This window comes from Sitodiplosis mosellana, unplaced genomic scaffold, assembly GCF_009176505.1.
Source record: "Sitodiplosis mosellana isolate CC-2019 unplaced genomic scaffold, AAFC_SMos_1.0 Smas_scaffold_6226, whole genome shotgun sequence".
Lineage (NCBI taxonomy): Eukaryota > Metazoa > Arthropoda > Insecta > Diptera > Cecidomyiidae > Sitodiplosis > Sitodiplosis mosellana.
In genome coordinates this window covers 17,005,581-17,026,174 of record NW_022601467.1, presented here as the reverse complement: position 1 = coordinate 17,026,174, position 20,594 = coordinate 17,005,581, and the positions used below count along the sequence as shown (strand labels likewise).

Below are 20,594 nucleotides of genomic sequence, written 5' to 3'. Positions count from 1 at the left end.
TGTCAAAATGAGAAAGTTGCCATAAATTCATCGGGCTCGTATCGGTTGTCTCTGTCGTTCGTACGCATACAGCGCCACTGCACATACGGTTGTCGTTATTATGGTTGCTTGACTCAACCGAACTGTCACACTGTTGACGTTTTGCTCTGCTCCCAATGACAGGCCAAACACAAACACAAAACAAAAAAAAACGAAAACCCTAATGATATAGTCAAAACTGAGAGGATAGTGAGCAAAGCAGAAAATTGAAATTAGCCACATCGGATCGAACAAATTTTTTTTCCGTGTGTTCACCGAGCAATGGATCGGAATAAATCCAATATTTCGCGTCCTAGCAAATCGAAAATTGGCGCACCGCATCATGGAAGTGAAATTTTTGCTTTGGGCTCGAAAACTACAGCATCAACTAGTAATCGAGAAGACAACAAAAGTAAGGTTATGTCATCAACGGATCGAAAACGAGAAGCTTCATCGACGTTGGCCGCAAATGTGACGAAAAAGCCGAAATTAGCCATCAGCAGTGTGACCAGTTCAATACATTCCAGCGGTTTTTCATCGGTATCGAGGAGCACCAGTCATGACGGGCCCAGCGGTATTACATCACAAAGTTTTGAATATTGGGAACAAGTGGCACAGGAATGCGATAGTTCCGAACTGGTGCAGTCTGTGTTAACCGCAATTGATCGCCAGGACAGTGATCAGGTTGTTGCATTATTGTGTGGTGCTATCAAATCGATAACAATGCGACCGAAACTCGAAAATGCACAATCGTTATCACTGCTCTACTTGGCCAAACTGCGACCGAGTATGTTTTGCAATGAAGTTGTCACACAGGCATTGTTATCAATTTTGCGTCGTGACTCAACGCCAACATTTAAAGCGAGAAGCAATCCATCAACACACATTCTGGCTGCCAATTTACTTGCACGCGGCTATCATAATAAAACGCAGTGGCCCGAGAGTTTTGTTCGGTATTACATTGAAGATGCGGTTAATGAGCGTCTATGGGTGGATTTTGATGAATGTTCCGCATTTGTGGAGAATATATGTACGGCTTTTGGCACAAAAACACCACCCAAATCGATGCTTCAACCGGAATTGAATCCGATGGGTTCTATTTCGACAATTTCATCACGTGAGGCAACCGATGAGGATTCAATGGAAGGCAGCATCGCTGGTGCCAGCACCGAGTCGATGAAAACTGCTGAAAATCAAATAATCTGTACGGTTCAGCCGCGTTACGGTCACATGACGGATGTCGTCGAAAAATTGGTCATCGATACGGTAAAGGAACAGTTCAATAGACGTCAAGCACCCGACTGTTTAACACGGAATTTTTTGAAATTTTTGGCTTCGGTCAGTGGTATAACCGATATAAGAGCAATGGCCGTCACACGTTTGGAACTCTGGATGCACAATGGCAAGTTAATGAAACCGGCCCAAGAACTTCTCACCTATATTTGTTTCAATGTGAACAGCAACTCTGTGCGAGACAATGAAGTGTTGGCCAATTTAGTGAAAATGCGCCTGAAGGCAAAGGCTCTGGTCAATGTGTACATGAATTGCATCAAAGAAATGATTATCGTGCAACCGGACATTTTGTTCGTTGTACTGAAGAATGCCGTTCAAAATGAGTTGTCCAATGCTCGAAATCCCAACAACATGGGAATGGGAATGCTGGCGAGCATTTTTCAGACAAAACCCGACGAATCCGCACGTCATTTGGCCGCTATTTACCAAGAGTTTTTATTGCAGCGCGAAGACTGTTTGCGTACCTTGCGCGTATTTTTGCGTGAATTGGTGAAAACATTACGCTACGATATCAAATTAATCGTTTTCTGTGAAGCATTGCTAGGCAGCACTCAGAATTTCATTCAACAAATTGAAAATTTTGAATTTCGAGACCGTATCTTCTATTCAATGATCGACGTGGTGTGTTTGTGTATGTTTCTTTCGGTATCGCCGCAGATTCGCGAAGCAAATGTCTTGTTACGAGCCGGTCGCGAAACAAAGAGCAGTAAAATTTTGATTGAATACTACAAACAAATGTCAAACATACAAAAAGAAGCCATCAAATGGATGTACGACATTGTACCAGCTCTATTCAAACCATCCGAAGCCGAATACACACAATCATTGCATAAAATTCTACTTTTAGATTCGCCCGAACAGTATACGAAAGGTGATCAATGGCCACCGGAACAAGAACGTGCCTTGCTCTTGCGTTTGGTGTCGGAAGTGCCGTTGCATCAAGACACAATCGTTTATTTGTCGTTGATTGGGGCCACAAAGGAAATTCCCGTCAAAATACCCGATGCAATGGAAATCATTGAACAAGTGATTCGACGATCGGCCAGTTTGCGCATCATTGACTATCCCTCTCTGTATGCTGACAAAAAGGAAATTATTGACTTTTTGTTCACGATGGCCGAGTATCATCACCCGGAAAATATCAAATTGCCCAATGATTATGAGCCGCCAAAATTGGCCATCGGCACATTGTACTGGAAGGCATGGAACATTTTGCTGATGCTATCAGCACACAATCCGAGTACATTTGGTGCCTTTTGCTGGGAACGATATCCAATGCTTCGCAATCTAATGGAAATGTCAATTACCAATCAATTTTCCAGCTACAGAGTGCCCGAAGAGGAGCTACAACTCGGTGCGCTAGAAAAAACACAAATTTTGGAATTTGAAACGCACTTGGCAGCCGCAACATCGAAAGTTGTTATCACCGAGCAAAACAGTTTACTGCTATCACAGTTAATTCTGATGGACCCGATGGGTGTGCCGCGCAAACCGCCAGCTCAAGTGTTGGAAATACTGCAAAATCAAAATGCCACTTTGAAATTGGGCCATTTGTTATGCCGCAGCCGAAAGCCAGATTTATTATTGGATATCATACATCGTCAAGGCACATCACAGTCAATGCCATGGCTTGCTGACCTCGTACAAAACAGCGAAGGTGACTTCAATCATCTGCCGGTGCAGTGTTTGTGCGAATTTTTACTGTCAAACTCATCGTCAATGGACAATCATCGCGATTTAGAGCTACTGAAGTACTTGCAAAATCTACTGGCTGATGAAAACCAAGACGTTCAAACATCGTGCGAAGTACTGGAGTATTTTCTCCGTCGGTTGTCTTCACCATCGAAACAAGGCCGCATTAATGCAATCAATGCGCTGCAACTTTTACTGAAAGTATTCCATAAGGAAGACGACGAAAACATTCAAATGCACCAAGATGAATCGAGTTGGCTGTTGCAATTCCTTCCATTGATGCCACACTTTCTGGATGTGCGATCGATTGTTATCGTGCAGCTCAGAGCCGCTTGTCAAATCGAAAACAATGCCGATTTGGTGATGATTTACATTCAATTCATCGCAGCAAACACTTTGGGAGACTCAGTTTTGGGTAATTGCTTTTGCTTTTTCTTGGTTATTTTAAAATTTGAAGTTAAAACTCCATGGATTTTTATTTAAAAAAAATTTCATTCAAGTTTCAATTACTTGAAAGAGTGAACTCCTTCGAAAATAATGAAAATTACTCAAGAAAATCAAAACCATATTATTTTCTCCACAGAAATGCTTGACCACGTGATGGATTTGAGCCAGTTGATTGTCGAACGGAACACATTGTTCTCATGCATTGTGCCAACTGTAAAACATGATGACAATCGTTTACAAACGTTGAACTGTTTATATGTCATGTTCAATAATTACTTGATCAAACTGAAGGATTTCAAGGAGACCGAAGAGTTGAACAAATATGCTGAGCTTGTAATGGTGAGTAATTTGAATCAGACGAATAATAAAAAATTTGAATAAAATAATTTAAAAAAAAAAAATGAAAATAATCTGTTTCGGCTCAAAGGTTAAATTCCACAATGATGATATGCAGCCGATTCACATGATAATAATCCATGCGTTCGTCATTCTGTTGACATATGCAACAATGATTCCGAATGCAACGCCATACTTGGACTACTGGTTCCCACAAAATGCTCCGCTTCCGCATGCATTTTTCCCGGAAACCGATGAGCCAGCTCCCATTTTTCCCGATTGGCTGAAATTGAAAATGATTCGCAGTTCAGTTGATCGTTTGGTCGATGCCGCTTTGAAAGATTCGTCACCGCAACAAATTGTGTTGTTCATCCAGAGTTTCGGAACGCCAATTAATACCATGTCAAAGCTACTTGCCTTGCTTGACAAGGCTGTTATCGAAAATGCGGATGCCGTGAAAGAAGTTATTGGCGATACAGGCTATTTCGCACAAGTCGTTGAAGTTCAGCAGGCTCGTGGTGCTAAACATGGTAGATTCGCAATCGAAACATTGCAGTTGGACGAAAAAGTCCAGCCAGATCCACCAAAACGAGACATCATTGTAACCGAACAACTGGATATACCATCATGCAAACCCCAGCCACAAGCTAATTCATCACAATCGAAAGAAATCGATGAAGTGATCGATTTGGTATTGCACAGTGAAACATTACCACATTCACTGTTACTTCGATTCCGTCGCCTGATTCAACAATTACTCACCACAGATGGTCAACATCATTTGGCCAAACAGCAACAAAACACCGTTTCAAAGGTGGTACAGTATCTGTCACGCAACGCTAAATCACAATATGGACAAACCTTTTATCAGCGCATCCTACAGAGTTCAGCGGTTTGCTCGTTCTTCCGGACATTGTTTGTGTCTGTGCAAGAAAAGTCATCCAACCACAATTACTTGGCTGGCATCAATGATCATGCCATGGAATTCATGATCTCCGACAATTGTCCCATCATTTTCCAAATGATTTTTAACAAAGGTATGAAAAAACAAGAACAAAGTCGAATGAACATTTTTGTTTATTTATTTTCATTTGAATCTTTTTCATTTTTCCACAGTCAAAAACTACATAAAAGTCGACAAGGACACAAAGTTTGCGGTGGAAAATCAGGATTTAGTGCAAGTACTTCAGATGAGCACAATGACTGAGCTACAAACAAAGGGCAATCACCTATTGAACGAATTGATAAAAAATAATACGAATTCAGAAGAGTTGGTGGATGTGATTACGACCACGTTGAAAAATTCACGAATTATAAAAACCGAAGATGCATCGGAATTGAATAAAAATGGGCTGTTAATCGATTGGCTGGCTGACATCGATTCAGAATTGATAATTTCAACCAAGAATAGCCTTGATGTGATGTTCAATCGGTCATTGCCGCAGTTTCGATTTTATTTGCTGTCACTGTTGAGCCATCAAGCCAGTTGGTCAACGTTGCGCAGTACATTGGTTAAATTACTTGCTACGTACCAACCTGATTTTGATTCAACATCCGTGATACACTTCATTGCCGCCCTCATTCATAATCCAAAACTGTGGCAAGGTCGCGAGAAAAATACATCAAAACATTATCGAATCGAGTATGTTCTGCTGTTGAACGATAAACAACTGAAGGTGTTTACCGACTACATTCTGAGCGAGGAGAATCTCGATGCGGAGAAATTGAGTTCACGCGTTAGTACGCTATTGCAATGCATTCCACCTGAATTGCTCGACCTCAAAGAGTTGGTGTCATACGTGCGTAACGATTCAACCGTTGGCAGCGAAACATTGAGACGTCAATTTTTGCAGCAGCTTTACTTGAATATACCGCCAATGAAATTCACCGTGCTTGATTTGGACGAAATTTATCTGGCAAATGCCGTTAAGCTCACAAATTGTGAAACCGATAAGGTCACAAATAACATAATGACCGCAATGTCATCGTTAACAACACCAAGGGATTTCCAGGCAATGTCACAACACATGGAGCTGCTGCTACGGAAATTGGCCGCATCACATCCATCGTTGGTTTTACGACAAATTTCCATGATGGCATCACTGTTGCAAGGGCGTGCCCATATGGATTTGCACGTTCTACGATCCAATTACCATATTCCGTTGTTCATTCAAGTGTTTGGCATTTTGGAACTGTTGCAGCCGCTTATTTTCGAACAAAACTACAGAACATCATTGCATTCAGCGCTCGAATGCTACTTTAGTCTATTCCAAAATCATGGCACCACAAAAGACACCTTTGATTTAATGTACCGTTTCATGGAATTCCTGCACATTTACACGCAAAAAGATTCGGCAAACGCATGGAAATTCATCGAACCACATACGGATTTGATTGAAGATTTGGCCGCCGACAATCGCATGATAATACCACTTCAACAGTTGGTCCAAGGCGTGTCGTTGATCAAGTATAAACAGAATAAACGCAATGACAACAATAATGACAATGCATCAGCCACACAGGAGAATACCGGTGCATCGGCAATCATTCTAACGCCATACACGAAAACGCTTAATCAAACACTTACAAAATTGCTGATTGAAATTCAGCATCGTTCCAATGACGAAGTGCTGAGTCCGCTACAGGAATTGGAGATCATCACAACAAAACGTCAAGTGCCCTTAGAATCGATACACGAACGACTTTTGACACTGATTTCATCGTCAACGGTTAGCATCCGGCAATCAGCCTATTTACTATTAATTCGCCATCTAAAATCGAATCCGGGTAATTTAGCGGTGAATGCAAACACCCTTGCCGTGTACGTGCAATGTCTACGTCAAAAAGATACCGGTGTCGTCATATCGGCGTTGCAATTTCTAACCGAAATGGTGTGCTGTCTGCAGGAGTATTCATCGGAGATACTGCGCAATGCCTTCGAAATGGGCATCAAATCGAAAATCAACACATTCGAACATATCCGAAAATGTATACTCGCACTGAAGACACAGCATGCGAGCTAAACAACCATTTCCTTCTGTTTTAGTTAAGCGACAATTTTCACAAACAACAACAACATCAAACTTCTTCTCGGAACAAACATCATTTATTTTTTTTTTTTATTGATTTAGTTTTTTCTAATGTCTAAGTTTAAATGTAATTACAAACATTTGTATCGAAGAAAAAAAATAACAACAACAAGAACATCATCATGGAATGGACTAGAATAATATAGAAATTTTAAATAAAACTGAAGAATATTAGATAAGAATCTAAAGCATTACATATTTTCAGATTATGATTAGTAATATTTTTGTAAAAAAAAAACAAATGACAACAACCAAACGAATCCAATCAAATTCGCAAATAAAAAAGATTGAACAATTCTAAACGATTTCGCGTAATTTCCCATTTCATTTGCAAAAGGGTGGGTTGTCGGATAATGATTTTCAATTTTTAATGACAGAAAATCGATTAAGCAACAAATTGAACTTTAGCTGGAATTTCATTTAGAATGGAAACGAGAAGAAAATGAAAAAGGGAAAAACAAAATGCGGCTAATGAATAAAACGTGTAAGTAGAAAAATGGCAACAAAGTCAATATTCAATAATATATACTGCAAACATTAAGTTCGTCACTTGAGTGTTGTCTTTTGTCAAGGTAAATCACACAACAATCACGTTTATCGCATTTATATTGGCCAATCATTTTGGCGATGATTCAAGCGAATTTACAAACGATAACAAAATAGCGTGATAAACATCTATAAATAATGCTTGGTTCATCGAATTGATAAAATACGATAAAAAAAATGGAAGGTTTCATTCAGAACGTCGCATCGACTTATTTTTTCTGTTGACAAGTTTTGGTTTGCGGACAAAATGCATCAATATAAACCACAGAAAAGCGAAAGAAATGTCACATCTATGCTCACAATCAGAACAATCATCGGGAAGGAGAAAAAAACAAACGTTGCCATTTAAAAATGAAGATAATGTCGTTATGGAATATTGTTCAAGACCATCGAAGCTTAAAATAGCATCCGTAACAATTTCCTTCACCGATTCGCGTGAACCATATCTGTCAAAGTCATACAGATGACAGAAAATTTACATTTACGACCCATAAAATCCAAGTATTCAATCTTATCGGTTGCACGGTTTGATTGGATGTATTTGTCAAATTGCAGACGGGCGTATTTTTCTGTTGTATACGTCTCAATTCCTTTCTTCAGCATTGTCAAACGATGTGCGATGTAAGACCCCCAATTTTCACCTTTTGGCGATGGCATCCGTTGATAGCGTTCACGGTCATGCTGTTCTTCGGCCACAAATCGCCTTGTCCATCGCTTTGCCTTCCTATCCCGAACACCCTGCCTGGCCAGATAATGGTACCTCTTCGAGCTGACCGTGAAGTTGATCTGTGGGAAAATGATAAAAAATGAAATAATGCACTCAATCACACGATTTGAGACAACACAAACACAAATTGAAACTAAAATGCAACTCACCTCTTTGCCAGTTTTGATATTCCGTCTGACTGTCGCGTTCCAGGTACGCATGCCGGGATCAATCCCAATCTCGTATACGTACACACCATCACGATACCGTTTCCGCACGATTTCATCGTCTACTAAACGATCCAGGTGACTCTTCGGTACTTCGTACATAATGGATACCGCTTGACCATTCGAGGCAATGTAGGGCCGGAAACGTTTGTTTGATTTCAACAGGCGATGTATCTTTGGCATATCGAAAATCTCATCCCAACACTGCGTCATGGGGTCCTCCACAATTTCGTACTTGATTATTAGACCATGTAATCTGAATCGCATTTCGGACATCATTCGAATGAGAACGTCCGTCTCCATTTTCACGTGCTGTCGCATGAACTGATGAATCGGAATGACTTTGAGATTTTTGATCTTCGGAATTTCAATGCCATTTTCCTCAGCCCAAATGTGGAAATTGTCCACCTCCATTTGCATAGTCAACCACATGTTGATTGATTTGAACCATGTTCCTTCCGATGTTGTGTATATTGCGACATCATTATCTTCTGGCCCGCCAATTTCCGCAATCATATCGAGAAGCAATTGGCGCTTCTCCCACTTTACTTCCCAATGTCGGTCGGTTGTTTTGATGGGATCATACCGATCGATGGTCCATTGCACGGCACGCTTGATATCATCGTTGCGTAATGTGGGGCCAGTTGAAACAGCGTTAAATTGCCACGCACGCATTATGAGATATTGGTACAGGCGTCTTTCGGCATGCATCTCCAAATTGTTGCGCAAATTCGTGGTGTATTGCTTGTAGAGGTATTGCATCTGGTTTCCGAAGAAGCTATTACCCGGCCAACTGAATCGGTTTTCGGCCTCCATATTCTCCACGAAATCACGAAAATCTGGAACCATTTCTTCCTTCTCTTTGTTTTTTTGTAAAACTGCATAAAAACAATCCTTAATTTCCTTGTTGCCATCACCACTGAAGAAGTCCGCATTATTACTTTCGTTGGCACTCTTAACTTTGTACAGGAAGAGCAGCGAAGCTAACGCGCAGATTTTGGTGCATTCAATCGACTTTTGGGTGAACCAATCTTTCACTTGTTGATAATATTGTGGTCGAACGATAGCCTTCAATGTCATTTTTATCGCTAGAATGCCGATTTCTCCTTCAATACCCGTTTTGCTGACTATTTTCTTCTTTTTCCGCTGGTTACCGCGAAGTGGTGTACCCTTTCTCTTCGGCATTTTGGCTGAAATGAAATCAAAAAAAGAAGAAAAAAACAACAAAAAACAATTATAGAAAATATGAAAAAGATATATCCACTTGAAAATGCAATTCAGAAAAGAAAAAAACAATTGAAAACACCGAAGAAACAGAAAGAGAAATTGTAATTTGAAAAGTGTATCAAAGTCACGTCTTACATCAGCAGGCAATGCAACTCGTCTGACTGAATTCGATTCGCTTCGTTGTGTTTCGTTGCGGTCGTATGATGAAATTCACATCGACTCATCGATGTCACCGAGTCTGTCAAATGATCCGCTAATTTCGTTGTGTCAAAATGTTAGCAGTGCCACTTTGCAAATGTCCAGTTAGTTTTGTATCACAACGGTAACATGAACAAAATTCGCCGCAAACATGTCTTTGCTTTTTTAGCACACAAAATCGTCCCATTGTATACACTCACTGTCTTACGGTGGAAAAAGAACAAACGATTATCACTAGTTTTGCTGATCTTTCATTAAAAATGAATACGGAAACAGAAACCACAGTGGCTAAATCCATTTTTCGTGCAATCGACACAGTAGCAGCGTTAAAACTGTGAACTGCCATTGTTCCTTGCCAAAACAACACATTGAATTCATACTGTGGTCAACTGAATCACATCTGTGTTTTGGTGTTTCGCATGGAATTTTTTTTTCGTGAAACGGTTTATTGTATGTGTTTGCAACGAACCGGCGGCATCGTGTTCGTCCTAAATATAGAATGTACGCATGCAGCACAACGCTGGACTGGAAAAATAAACAAATAATATGTTCGTTCCGTTGAACATTTGTTTATTTCATGAAATGAAGCGTATATTAGGAATGAGTTGACTTCCTGTTCGATGATCTGAATTTAAAGAATTGATGTGAAACTAACATCGACGAAATGGAGATGAAAGTATTTGTTACACATATTTTTTGCTTCGGGAAGTGTGAATAGCAATCGATGTGTTGTGTTAATGTCATCAATGTACGCAGAATTCGGTGCTCTTTATATCAAAAATAGGCACTTTTCATTCGACTGATATCAAAAACACCCTAATGCTCACACATTTTGTCGCAAATATTGTGTGTCGAGCGATAAAAGAAAAACAGGAAGTTTTGCTAAAATACTCCGAACACGCGCATTCTCACTGGGTGGTGATTTTTTCTTCTATTTTTTATGCCAATACATAATCAATCTGGCGAATGGCGTGCATAAAATTGATTACATAGAGCAAAAACTCGATCCGAGCAAAGCCGTAGCATTGGAATTTTCTCGACTCGAGAATATTTTTGCGCCAACGATACGATCCATGCCGAAAATAAAATAGAAGAATAAAAAAAAAACAAAACAAATAACAAATCGTTGCCGAACTTTGAAAACGAGGTTATTAATGGGTAATTCCGAATCACACAGAATACATACCAAATAACTAGCATTAAAAAATTAGCAAAATTTTTGTTTTTGCGCAAAACGCATGTATAGCAATTACGTGTAGAACAATAGAATTTCTCATAATGTTTCATCGCCATTTGTTGTAGGCACCGGAACAACGCTATCTTACAAAGTAACGAATAAACTAAGCACAGAATGTGTATGCTAGAATCGGTGTTGATGCCAAGCTATTACAAGATGCAGCAAATGCGATAGGAACTCTTTGAATGTTGAGAAATGCATGAAATTTCATGTGCATGCAACATGAACACCGAAACTCTGCTCGTCGAATGACAAATTAACTGTACACACTATCACTGCCACCCGAACGCCCAATAAATCACTCACGTGCATAACTCAATGAAAGATGATTCAATTAGAATGGTATTAAATTTGCCCAGCATTGCACGCCTAATTTATGATTGAATGTTTTCACTAAATTTTCTCTTGCTCTCCCTCTCACTCTCATCACATTTCCGAACCGTTGTAATGATTACTCACCAAATTACTATTTTTTTTTTGTTTCTGTTGCAAACGAGCAGCAATGCTTTTCGTTGAATTACAAATACTTGAATTCTAATTAGGCAAAAGTTCCGCAATGCTTTGCCGGAGCTCTATGATGTGAAATTTTGCGCTGTATATTACGCGGCACGATCGTGTGCCAACAGGATATTTTTGTGTGTGTGTATATATACTTTGTTCTGTCGTAAGTGTATCAAAACAGGAAATAATGCTAATTTTATTGTTTTGTTCCGTTATGTGCATGCATTTTTCGCGCTGAGATTTCCAGTTGAAATGCTATCTATTTCATTTTTTGTCAGTTGCTGTTGTTCGTTTCATTTCAAAACTCATTCATTAAGATTCTAATTAAATTAAATAATACACGGAAATTCACTGGAATTACGTGGATAAAATTAATTGGATTTGAGGTTGAACGAATGAAAAATAGATACTATTTTTGCCAAAAAAAAGGTTAACAACAGCAACAACAATGCACCGAACTTTCCAAGATCATCAGCTCGCCAACTATTTTATGCTTGGAAGTAGATGTTTTGCGCTGATCGCGATTGTTTTCCTCTTGTTTTAGCTCTATTCTCTTGCTTTTTGATGTTAAAAAAGTAAACAGTAATTAAATGGACGATAACAGTCCTCGAATGGATGATTATTATGGCGTACGTGATTGAATTGGTTACAACATCGGAATATATTGACGAATTCCGAAAAATCATTCGTTGTCGTCGTCGTCGTCGCCGTAACCAATTCTTAAAATGGTTTGTTTAGATTTTTTTAGCTGTGTTTCTTGTCCGAAAACACTTTTGCGTTTGACGTCATCGGTGCTTCTTTGGCTATTTCATGTTGACGCTCTATTTTTTGGCAATAAACAAGATGCGGCATCTTGAATGAGAAGAATAACAAAATGACAAATAAATAAAGCATACACACTCAGAACCTCGATGACCATTGTACGATGCCATTAAACAATTTCACAATCAAATTGTGATGGGCGAAAAAAAAGGTGTACAATGTCAACTCCATTTAGAAATAGACAAAACCGTTAGCACAGAGTGTTGTTCAGTTTGACAAAGCACGGTTTGGACTTTGGATTTTCTGCTCAAGTAACCATTTAGACGTACATAGCATGAATGACATGCAGTTTTTTTTTCCTCTTCTTGCAGATATTCTATTGAATAAAAAAAACATTTTAATTTCTTTCGATATCTTGCCAACTCATTTGCATAAATGAGTGTTTCACCAGGCAGAAGAGAGCGACCACAAAAAATTCGATTGAAACCTGAAGACGTCAATCGAAAAACACACTTTCCCCTAATCACTCGATAAATTTCACCAATCACTCTCATCTTATCTTTCTCTGCTCTTCGATCAAATGTTAATGGTCCACACGATTTAATGGTATGGTCTTTGTCAAAGCCGCCGACAACAAGTAAATGGGAACAAAATTGGTTTTTCCGCTTATGAAATTGGCCGGGCGGTTAAACTTGTCATCACACCGAATCAGATGATTGCAAGTGTTTTGTTCCGACAAACGTTCTCCATTCAGAATTGCTGCTGTGATTTGCTGAGTTGTCGAGATCGTCAAGAGATGTATGTATTGTTATTGTTATTGTAAAGCGGTCAAGTAACTTCGTTTTAATTGTAGTGTATCGTTTCATTTCTACGAACGACAACATTTTTTTTTATATTTAAATTACACTCGGGGCTCTTTTGTCTAATTGAGCTGATTCCGAAGCGGAAGGTTTGCAAGTCAAAGTTTGCGGCGGCAACGGCAGCAGCAGCTGTAGCTCACGTTCAGCATATTCAATGGAAAACAAATTTACGTCATTTGAATGATCGAAGTGATAGTAACAAACAAGCATCTATACATATACACGAAAATGACGAACAGCAAGAAAAAAAAACTGGTTAATACGGTTGCTTGTTGTGGCCATCTTGATATGGATTTCGTAGAAAAAGACGCATTCGATATTGTTTTGTTGATTTTAATTTATTTTTCTTGCAAAAATAGCGAACGATTAATCTTATAACAATAAATATAAACCAGGCGTTTTTCAATCCACTTGAACGGACATTCCCTTTGACGCACTTCAATTGGCTTTGTATGAGCGCACCGCGCCGCTGACGTTTGAATTTGGTATTTGGGGCCGGTTCGTTGGGTTCTCAATTCCATCGGCTTATGGAATTATTTACAATTCGATGAAATCCATTTTCATGTGTATGAAATCAACGACACAATAAAAAAAAAGAACAAAAACAATAATAAATGATTCGAATAATTATTACGGCTATTATCATTTTTATTTTAATATGTTGCACAGAAAAATATAGTGACAAAGGATTCATGCATAATTTATGAGCAATGGTCTTGTGTGCATTGCATCAATGAGCCCATGGTAATTAGCTGCATTCAGTTTCAGTTTCAAATACAATATAGATTGAACAAGTAGCGGTTACTTATTATAAATATTACGATAATCCAATTAGAGACGAGATAAACCGGTGTCGAATAAGCCACAGCTCACACTTACCAGACACGGATTATAGGCATTGATTTTTTTTTCGATTGCGGTATGCATACCGCGTTTAGTGATGCTGATGTGCATGCGCACGCCGCACGTAATATTCCAGTGTGGTTTTGTTTCCTTAAAATTGTAAATTAAGCGCTGACCCGTCAAAAACGGAAAAAAACACATACATTATGACATCCTTGACTTTGACTGAAATCAGTGTTACACGTGAAATATCAGGCTGCATCGTGTTTGAAAACGCGCTCTCGCGCCACAAGCAATGCCGTAAATTGCAATTTGATAATTAGAGAGCTGAAGATGGCAATAATTTAATTGCTTTACGTGCCAAATGGCGTAATTTTCGATCGCACAAATCGCCGTAATAATCATTTGTTTTTCTCTGCTTCTTTTCGATTTGATTGTTTTGTGTCGTTGGAAAATAATTAAAGAGGGAGAGAGCGAAAAAGATAAAAATAAATGCAAATGCAAAAATATTGTGCAATTAGATTTGTTCAATATTCACGTTTCTTCTTACTTGGCAATCATTTATTATATTGTAAGTAGAATAATTGCAACAAAATCGAATGCGAGTAGAGCCGTGCGCACTGGTAGTAGTAGTCAATGGGCTGTGAAACAAAAAATTTGAATATAGTCGTAGTCGTAATCGTAAGTAATCATACAGTCGTTTTTATTGGAACTAAGGAACGAGATCAATGTTATATCAATGATTTTATGATGTGTTTTCCTTCATTCAATTCAAACAAAAAACAAATTCGAATCGTCTATGAACTTCCGGTGAAATAGAAAAAGTATTGAATGCCCGTCCCTGACGTTGTCGTCGTCGTCGTCAACACAAATCACTTTTCCGCAGAAGCATAAAATAACCCACAAACCGATTTTGAGGTTGTCAACATTTTTATGACAATAAATTTTACGAATAAATTATGCCGGTGACATAGAGAGCGAGATAAAAAGGGAGAGCAAAAAGAAGAGAAAAAAAAGCAGTCCAATTCGTATAAATAACAAATGTGATCTGTCAAGGGTCGAATGAAAAAACTCATCGAAAATGCAAGCAAAAATCAATGTCTTGTGAGTCGTAAAACGTGGACTTAGCTCTGCAATTGCAGCCGGATCAATGTTTTTTTTACTACTTTTTGGATAATACGTGCGAAATTACACGCGATAACGTGTTAAACGCACTTTTCAGATTTGTTTTTTTCGTTTGTCTTCGGATTTTCCCAAGAACAAGATTTCATAATATCATGCTATTTTGAACGAACCGAAATAAAAAGTCTTCACATGGTCACTGCTGTTTACATGACGACCAAGAAAAAAGAGTTCTCATAAACAAAAATGGAGAATGCCAGCAACTTGTTTATCAAGTCTATACAAAACGGCTGATTGGTCTATCTCTAGCCTCAAATTTATTTATTTTTTCCCACGTTTGAAGTTGCCGTTTTATTTTCTGCATAAACTCACACATCATCAGTATAAAACATAGAACATCGGTGAAGGAAATGTGAAAGAAAAGAAAGAATAGGGCCGGTTTGAATTCGGTTGTCGAGTTACAGATAGCGAGAGTAAAATGTGTGCATATATACAAATTGGATTTTTTTTTAGAAATTTTCTCATTTCAATAATCATTCCTAAGAATTATGCTGTTGGCCAATCTAAATTTAGCACACTTTTATAATGTCAAATTGATTACATATAAACGCAGTGAAAAATTGTAGAGCGCCATCGATCAATGACGGCAAAACTTGAGTTCACATTTTTGCGCTCTCAAACTCATTTGAGATTTTCAGCCTTACAGAATGCTATTTAGAACGAAACTTACTGAAAATATTAAAGAATAAATTCAAATAGAACATTTAATTATTTAATTTGTTGTCAATCAATATTGATTTTTAGTAAATTTCGTTGAAAAACGGCAAAATTGATGGAAGAAAAAGAAATTTAGTTTATATTGATGAAATGACTTTTTTTATACTCGATCTTATTGAATCCTATTTTTTTTCGGTTAGTAGAATTTTCATTTGTATTTGGAAATTTAAAAAAAAAACATTCAATATCACTCATTTTCAAGCATTGATGCAATATACGGATTTGACATTTGTGTTGTAATCGTTGCGTTTGACAGCAATCGGTTTGACAACTGTTCGGGCTAAACATGGTTACTTACCTAGAAACCCATAAAACGGCCTAAATGAACTAAAACAAAATAAGGTACAATGAAACGCAGCGGAGTAATGTTTTGTGTGTGTTTATTCGGCCAAGCCGTGTCTTATTCTGGTGATACATTTTAAACTTAAAACTAGCCGGACGATGCGTCGCATCGCTTCGTTTTGGTAGTGACGTCAGACACATCGCTCGGCCTGTGCCAATACCTTGCCTTTTATGGTATTGGCAGCGATGTGTCTGAACAACAACCATTGATACTAATGTCGATATGAAATTCACATGCTGCACCAAACGAATTTGCCGAGAACTTGATTAGTTCCACAAAACATTTTTGAAGAATAAAATCGATTGTAACAAACAAAAAATTGCAAAAGATCAGAATATTTTTTATAGATGGAGATCCAGAATATTTTTTTTCGGGAAAATTTACCGGTGCAGTCTGTTAGTTTGGTTATGTTAAGCGGTGTTGAATGGCATCGAATGGCATCGAATGGCATTTTACATTGCAATTTAATTGGAGTGACAGAATGACGTGTAAAAGGCATATATGCCAAAATTATATTCTTCAAATTACAATTAAAGCACTCCAATTAAAATGCAATGTGAAATGTCGGTCAATGCTATTTAAGCCATTCAATACCGCTTAACATAACCAAACTAACGGGCTGCACCGGCAGATTTTTCCGAGAAAAAAAATGTTTGTGGAACTTGATTAGTTCCAACAAACAAAAAATTATCCATTCGATGTTTTTTTTTTCATTTTTATAACTCAAATTTTCAATTGAATACAAAAAAAATCTCACCGGCATGAGACGACTTTCATATGAGACAACAGTAGAGCACCGAATGTCAAATCCATACGCTGCCAACTTCATGTCATTGACAAATATGAAAAGTTAACAGCGCATAGAACTGTCCGCTATTTGACACAGGCGCTCTACTGTTGCTCAGTTTCAGAAAATTACTGTGCGAAATTTGGAATTTCATATAATCCACAAATCACGCGACACGTCATTTGCTTCTTCTTCTTCTTCTTTTTTTTATGTTTATTATCTTTTCCTTTTGAGCATTAAATGAATTAATTGCTGATTTGTGTTGACTTGTTCTTATCGTAAGTATCATTCTTTCCCGTTTCGGCTATCTCATTCGTTGAGATCAATTGAATTGAATCTGTCCATAAGATTACACACCATACACACGGGAAAAAAACAATAACACATCATCGCAAGAGTTGAGTCGTCAGCGGCATGCCAATTTTTATTTCTTTTTATTTTGCTTCTCTCTGCTTCTTTGAGTCCATCTCGCTCTTGCGTTCATTCTCGGCATTTAGCAATGTGTTTGTGTTTGTTTTCGATGATTGTGCTTACGTATTCTCTCGTGTCCGAGTAGATCGTGCGTGAAACACGGTGGTCGTTGCGGTCGCCGTTGTCGCCGTCGCACTGTTAACACAACACTATTTCGACACACTCTCAGTACAAATTGGCGATTGACTAAAAACTTGTATAAAAGCACCGATCAACAGACGTTTATCATCAGTTCATTCCCAAGCGAATCCGAGGTAACAAGTTATCCAGCAGATTAGCACACACCGATTTGTTTTGCGTAGTTTTTTTTCTTTCGATAAACGAAAACATCCTAAATTTTTTTCTTCAAATTTAGTTTAATCCATTATCACCTAATCACGGTGAGTGTCCATCAATTTTTACTACACGCACACACAAAAAAATTCATTGTTTTTTATGTTTTGTTATTTGATTTGGTTTTTTTTATTGAAAAGATTAGTTGTTTTTTTTTCTTCGTTTTCGATTCGGCGATCGGTTCTTCGTAAACAATTTGCTCATACTTTGCAAAATCAGGTCGATTCTTTTAGTTTTTGCGCGCGCGCCGGTGCAGTTTTGCAAAAGTTGTTTGAAATTGATTGCAGTGAGCGCGTCAAGTAGTTGTTCATTTTGGTATTAAGTTATAAATCTGTGTGCCATTATATAATTTGACATTTTTTCACACCTAATCGGGTGCGTTTGTTTAAGCCGAAGCCGACAGATATCAAGTATATCGATCGATCGATTTGTACACGGTGTATCGCAAAAATTATGTGTCAAAATCCGAGCAAATACACACCACTTTGCTTCCACCAATTCAGAATTTTATCGATTGAACTAGTTTTGCAGTTTGCTAGAAAATTTTTAAACGATTTAAAGCAATTAAACATTGATTAATCGGCTTAAACCGAAAATAATTAAAATATCAATAGATTTTGTTGCTGTTGTTTTTTGTATCGTGCGATATTGTGAGAGTCGAGTAATAAGGCGAGAGAGATAGATCAAGATAGAAAAAAAACCCACGTTGATTTTATTCAATGAACTGATTTTTTCAATCAACGGGTAGCTTTAGTTCGGCAGCGATCTGCGTGTGTATCATTTTCGAGATTGTATAAATTAGCGTTAATTCCTTATTTAAATGCAAATAGAGAATTTATTTTCAAACGAGCAAAAAAACCCAAATCGTTTCCGAGAAATGTTACAGAATGCAAATACTGTGACATAATGATAATTTAGTATCGAATGGCACCGTTGGCATTTCTTTTTTCGCAATGATTCGATATATATTGGATGCATTGCCAATGGAGAGTCCTCATTGTGGACATATATACACAGAGAGGCAGATAGAGATGGACCAGGATAAACAGCTGTTGATCGCGCTGTCATTCAAAATCAAATATCATTCTTTCATTGAATTTTATGATATTAGAATTTGAATTGCTATTATCAAGGCTATATTCGCTGCGATGGAAATTCCAATGAAATTTATTAAATTGTTTTTTCTCGTGCGCGCGCTAAAATAAAACTACTTCCCATCTGAATCTTCTATATTCAAGGTGCTTGGTCATTTGTTGTTACAATTTCTCGTCGTTGTTGCCATTTTTCTTCTTCTTCTCAATCTACGAGGTCAGTCTGAGTTGCTCCTTTTCACTTTTATTTTTATCGTGCAACAATGTTCCACTCGAATAACGTGTTATTTTTATCAACAACAACAGCAACATCAACAAAAAGAGACACGAGAGAATCATGCTAATTCCAATCATTTTCATTGTTTGCCGAAATGACATGTACATTTAAACGTCACCATGAGTAATATGCTGATATGCAACCGATTCAGTCAAATCCATGTGTTCTTCTTGGTCTTGGTTCTCCATTGAAAATTTTACGATGTCGTAAGAGAGATGCATTTATGCTGCTGCTGCTGCTGCTGTTGTGCTATTATTGCACATTGCTTGTGTTTTACACGAGAAATGTACCTGTCTACCTTAATTGGAATCAGATAATAATTACAAGTTGCACAAAAGAGCGCAATAAATGCATACTGAAGGACATTTGTTCATTGTGAATTGCGATGCGCTTATTGAATTATTCGTATGTGATTTCGTTGAATCATGTTGCATACATTGTTGATACAGCCGGGCCGAATGTTGAGCTTTCCTCTCTTTCTCTCTGTCTCTAGCATAGAATACAACTAGCCAAATCAAATAAGACATCGAATCGAAGTATATTTAGTTATTCAACTGGTCTGTTGTTGGTCAGTTGTCAAGAGGCCAAGATTGTGTGTGTGTGTGTGTGTGTGTGTGTGTTTTTTTTATTCATATTTCATTGGAGTCATTGTACTGTGTCGTTTGAGTGTGTCACTAATAAACGGTGTGTTTTTTTTGTGTCTCTGTCTATTTCCAGATGAAATACGTTTTGATTGCTATCTTGGTGACATTGGCTGTCGTTGCCGCTCGCCCAGAGACCTACACATCACGTTTCGATAACATCGATGTTGACCGAATTTTGAATACAAAACGTTTGTTCGATAGCTACTTCAAATGTTTGATGGATCAAGGAAAGTGCACACCAGACGGCAAAGAATTGAAAAAATTATTGCCTGATGCATTGCAAACCAACTGCGAAAAATGTACACCAAAACAACGTGACGGTACCGATCGTGTGCTCCGATTCATCGTCAAGAACAAGCCAGCCGAATGGGAGCAATTGAAAGCAAAATACGATCCACAAAACATCTACATCCAAAAATACCGTGAATCAGCTGCTACCCGTGGTATCGAAATCTAAACATCGCAACTAAATGCTGATCCACATTAAAGCGCACATCACACAAACAGAGACAGGAGCATAACGTTTGGATTGGTGCAAATATTTTGGACTCTTCGGATCAGAGGATTCTATTTCAATTTGTGCTAAATTTCTATGTTTATATTTTATCGTCCCGTTAATTATTAATGTTTATGTATGATTATGTGATTTATAGCGACAAGCAAGGTTATACTCTCTACGAAACTAATTTAAATAAAAATTGATATTACACCAAAACAACAACAACCAACGAATTCATTATCGACCGGTGATTATGTAATTTCCTCAA

The 20,594-nt window shown here is 38.0% G+C and overlaps 3 protein-coding genes across 4 annotated transcripts; 2 read left to right on the top strand and 1 right to left on the bottom strand.

The window, feature by feature from the left end:
- Positions 1 to 6: 6 nt before the first annotated feature.
- On the top strand, positions 7 to 7,177 carry LOC129577762 (integrator complex subunit 1). Its single transcript, XM_055465275.1, has 4 exons — positions 7 to 3,418; positions 3,587 to 3,789; positions 3,878 to 4,823; positions 4,903 to 7,177. Exons 1-4 carry the CDS (start codon positions 301 to 303, stop codon positions 6,807 to 6,809), a joined length of 6,174 nt encoding a protein of 2,057 aa, XP_055321250.1. The 5' UTR covers positions 7 to 300; the 3' UTR covers positions 6,810 to 7,177.
- On the bottom strand, positions 6,871 to 12,845 carry LOC129577765 (uncharacterized). Of its 2 annotated transcripts, XM_055465284.1 has the most exons (3): positions 9,717 to 12,845; positions 8,298 to 9,544; positions 6,871 to 8,207 (listed from the first exon to the last, which is right to left on the bottom strand). In XM_055465284.1, the coding sequence occupies exons 2-3, from the start codon at positions 9,537 to 9,539 to the stop codon at positions 7,845 to 7,847; spliced, it is 1,605 nt and encodes a 534-aa protein (XP_055321259.1). In that variant the 5' UTR covers positions 9,540 to 9,544; positions 9,717 to 12,845; the 3' UTR covers positions 6,871 to 7,844. The 2 variants fall into 2 exon arrangements, with proteins under 2 accessions (XP_055321259.1, XP_055321258.1); XM_055465283.1 differs by having other exon boundaries at positions 6,871 to 9,544.
- Positions 12,846 to 17,702: 4,857 nt separating this feature from the next.
- Positions 17,703 to 20,551, top strand: LOC129579358 (ejaculatory bulb-specific protein 3-like). Its single transcript, XM_055469394.1, has 2 exons — positions 17,703 to 17,862; positions 19,901 to 20,551. Exon 2 carries the CDS (start codon positions 19,901 to 19,903, stop codon positions 20,282 to 20,284), a length of 384 nt encoding a protein of 127 aa, XP_055325369.1. The 5' UTR covers positions 17,703 to 17,862; the 3' UTR covers positions 20,285 to 20,551.
- The last annotated feature ends 43 nt before the right edge of the window (positions 20,552 to 20,594 follow it).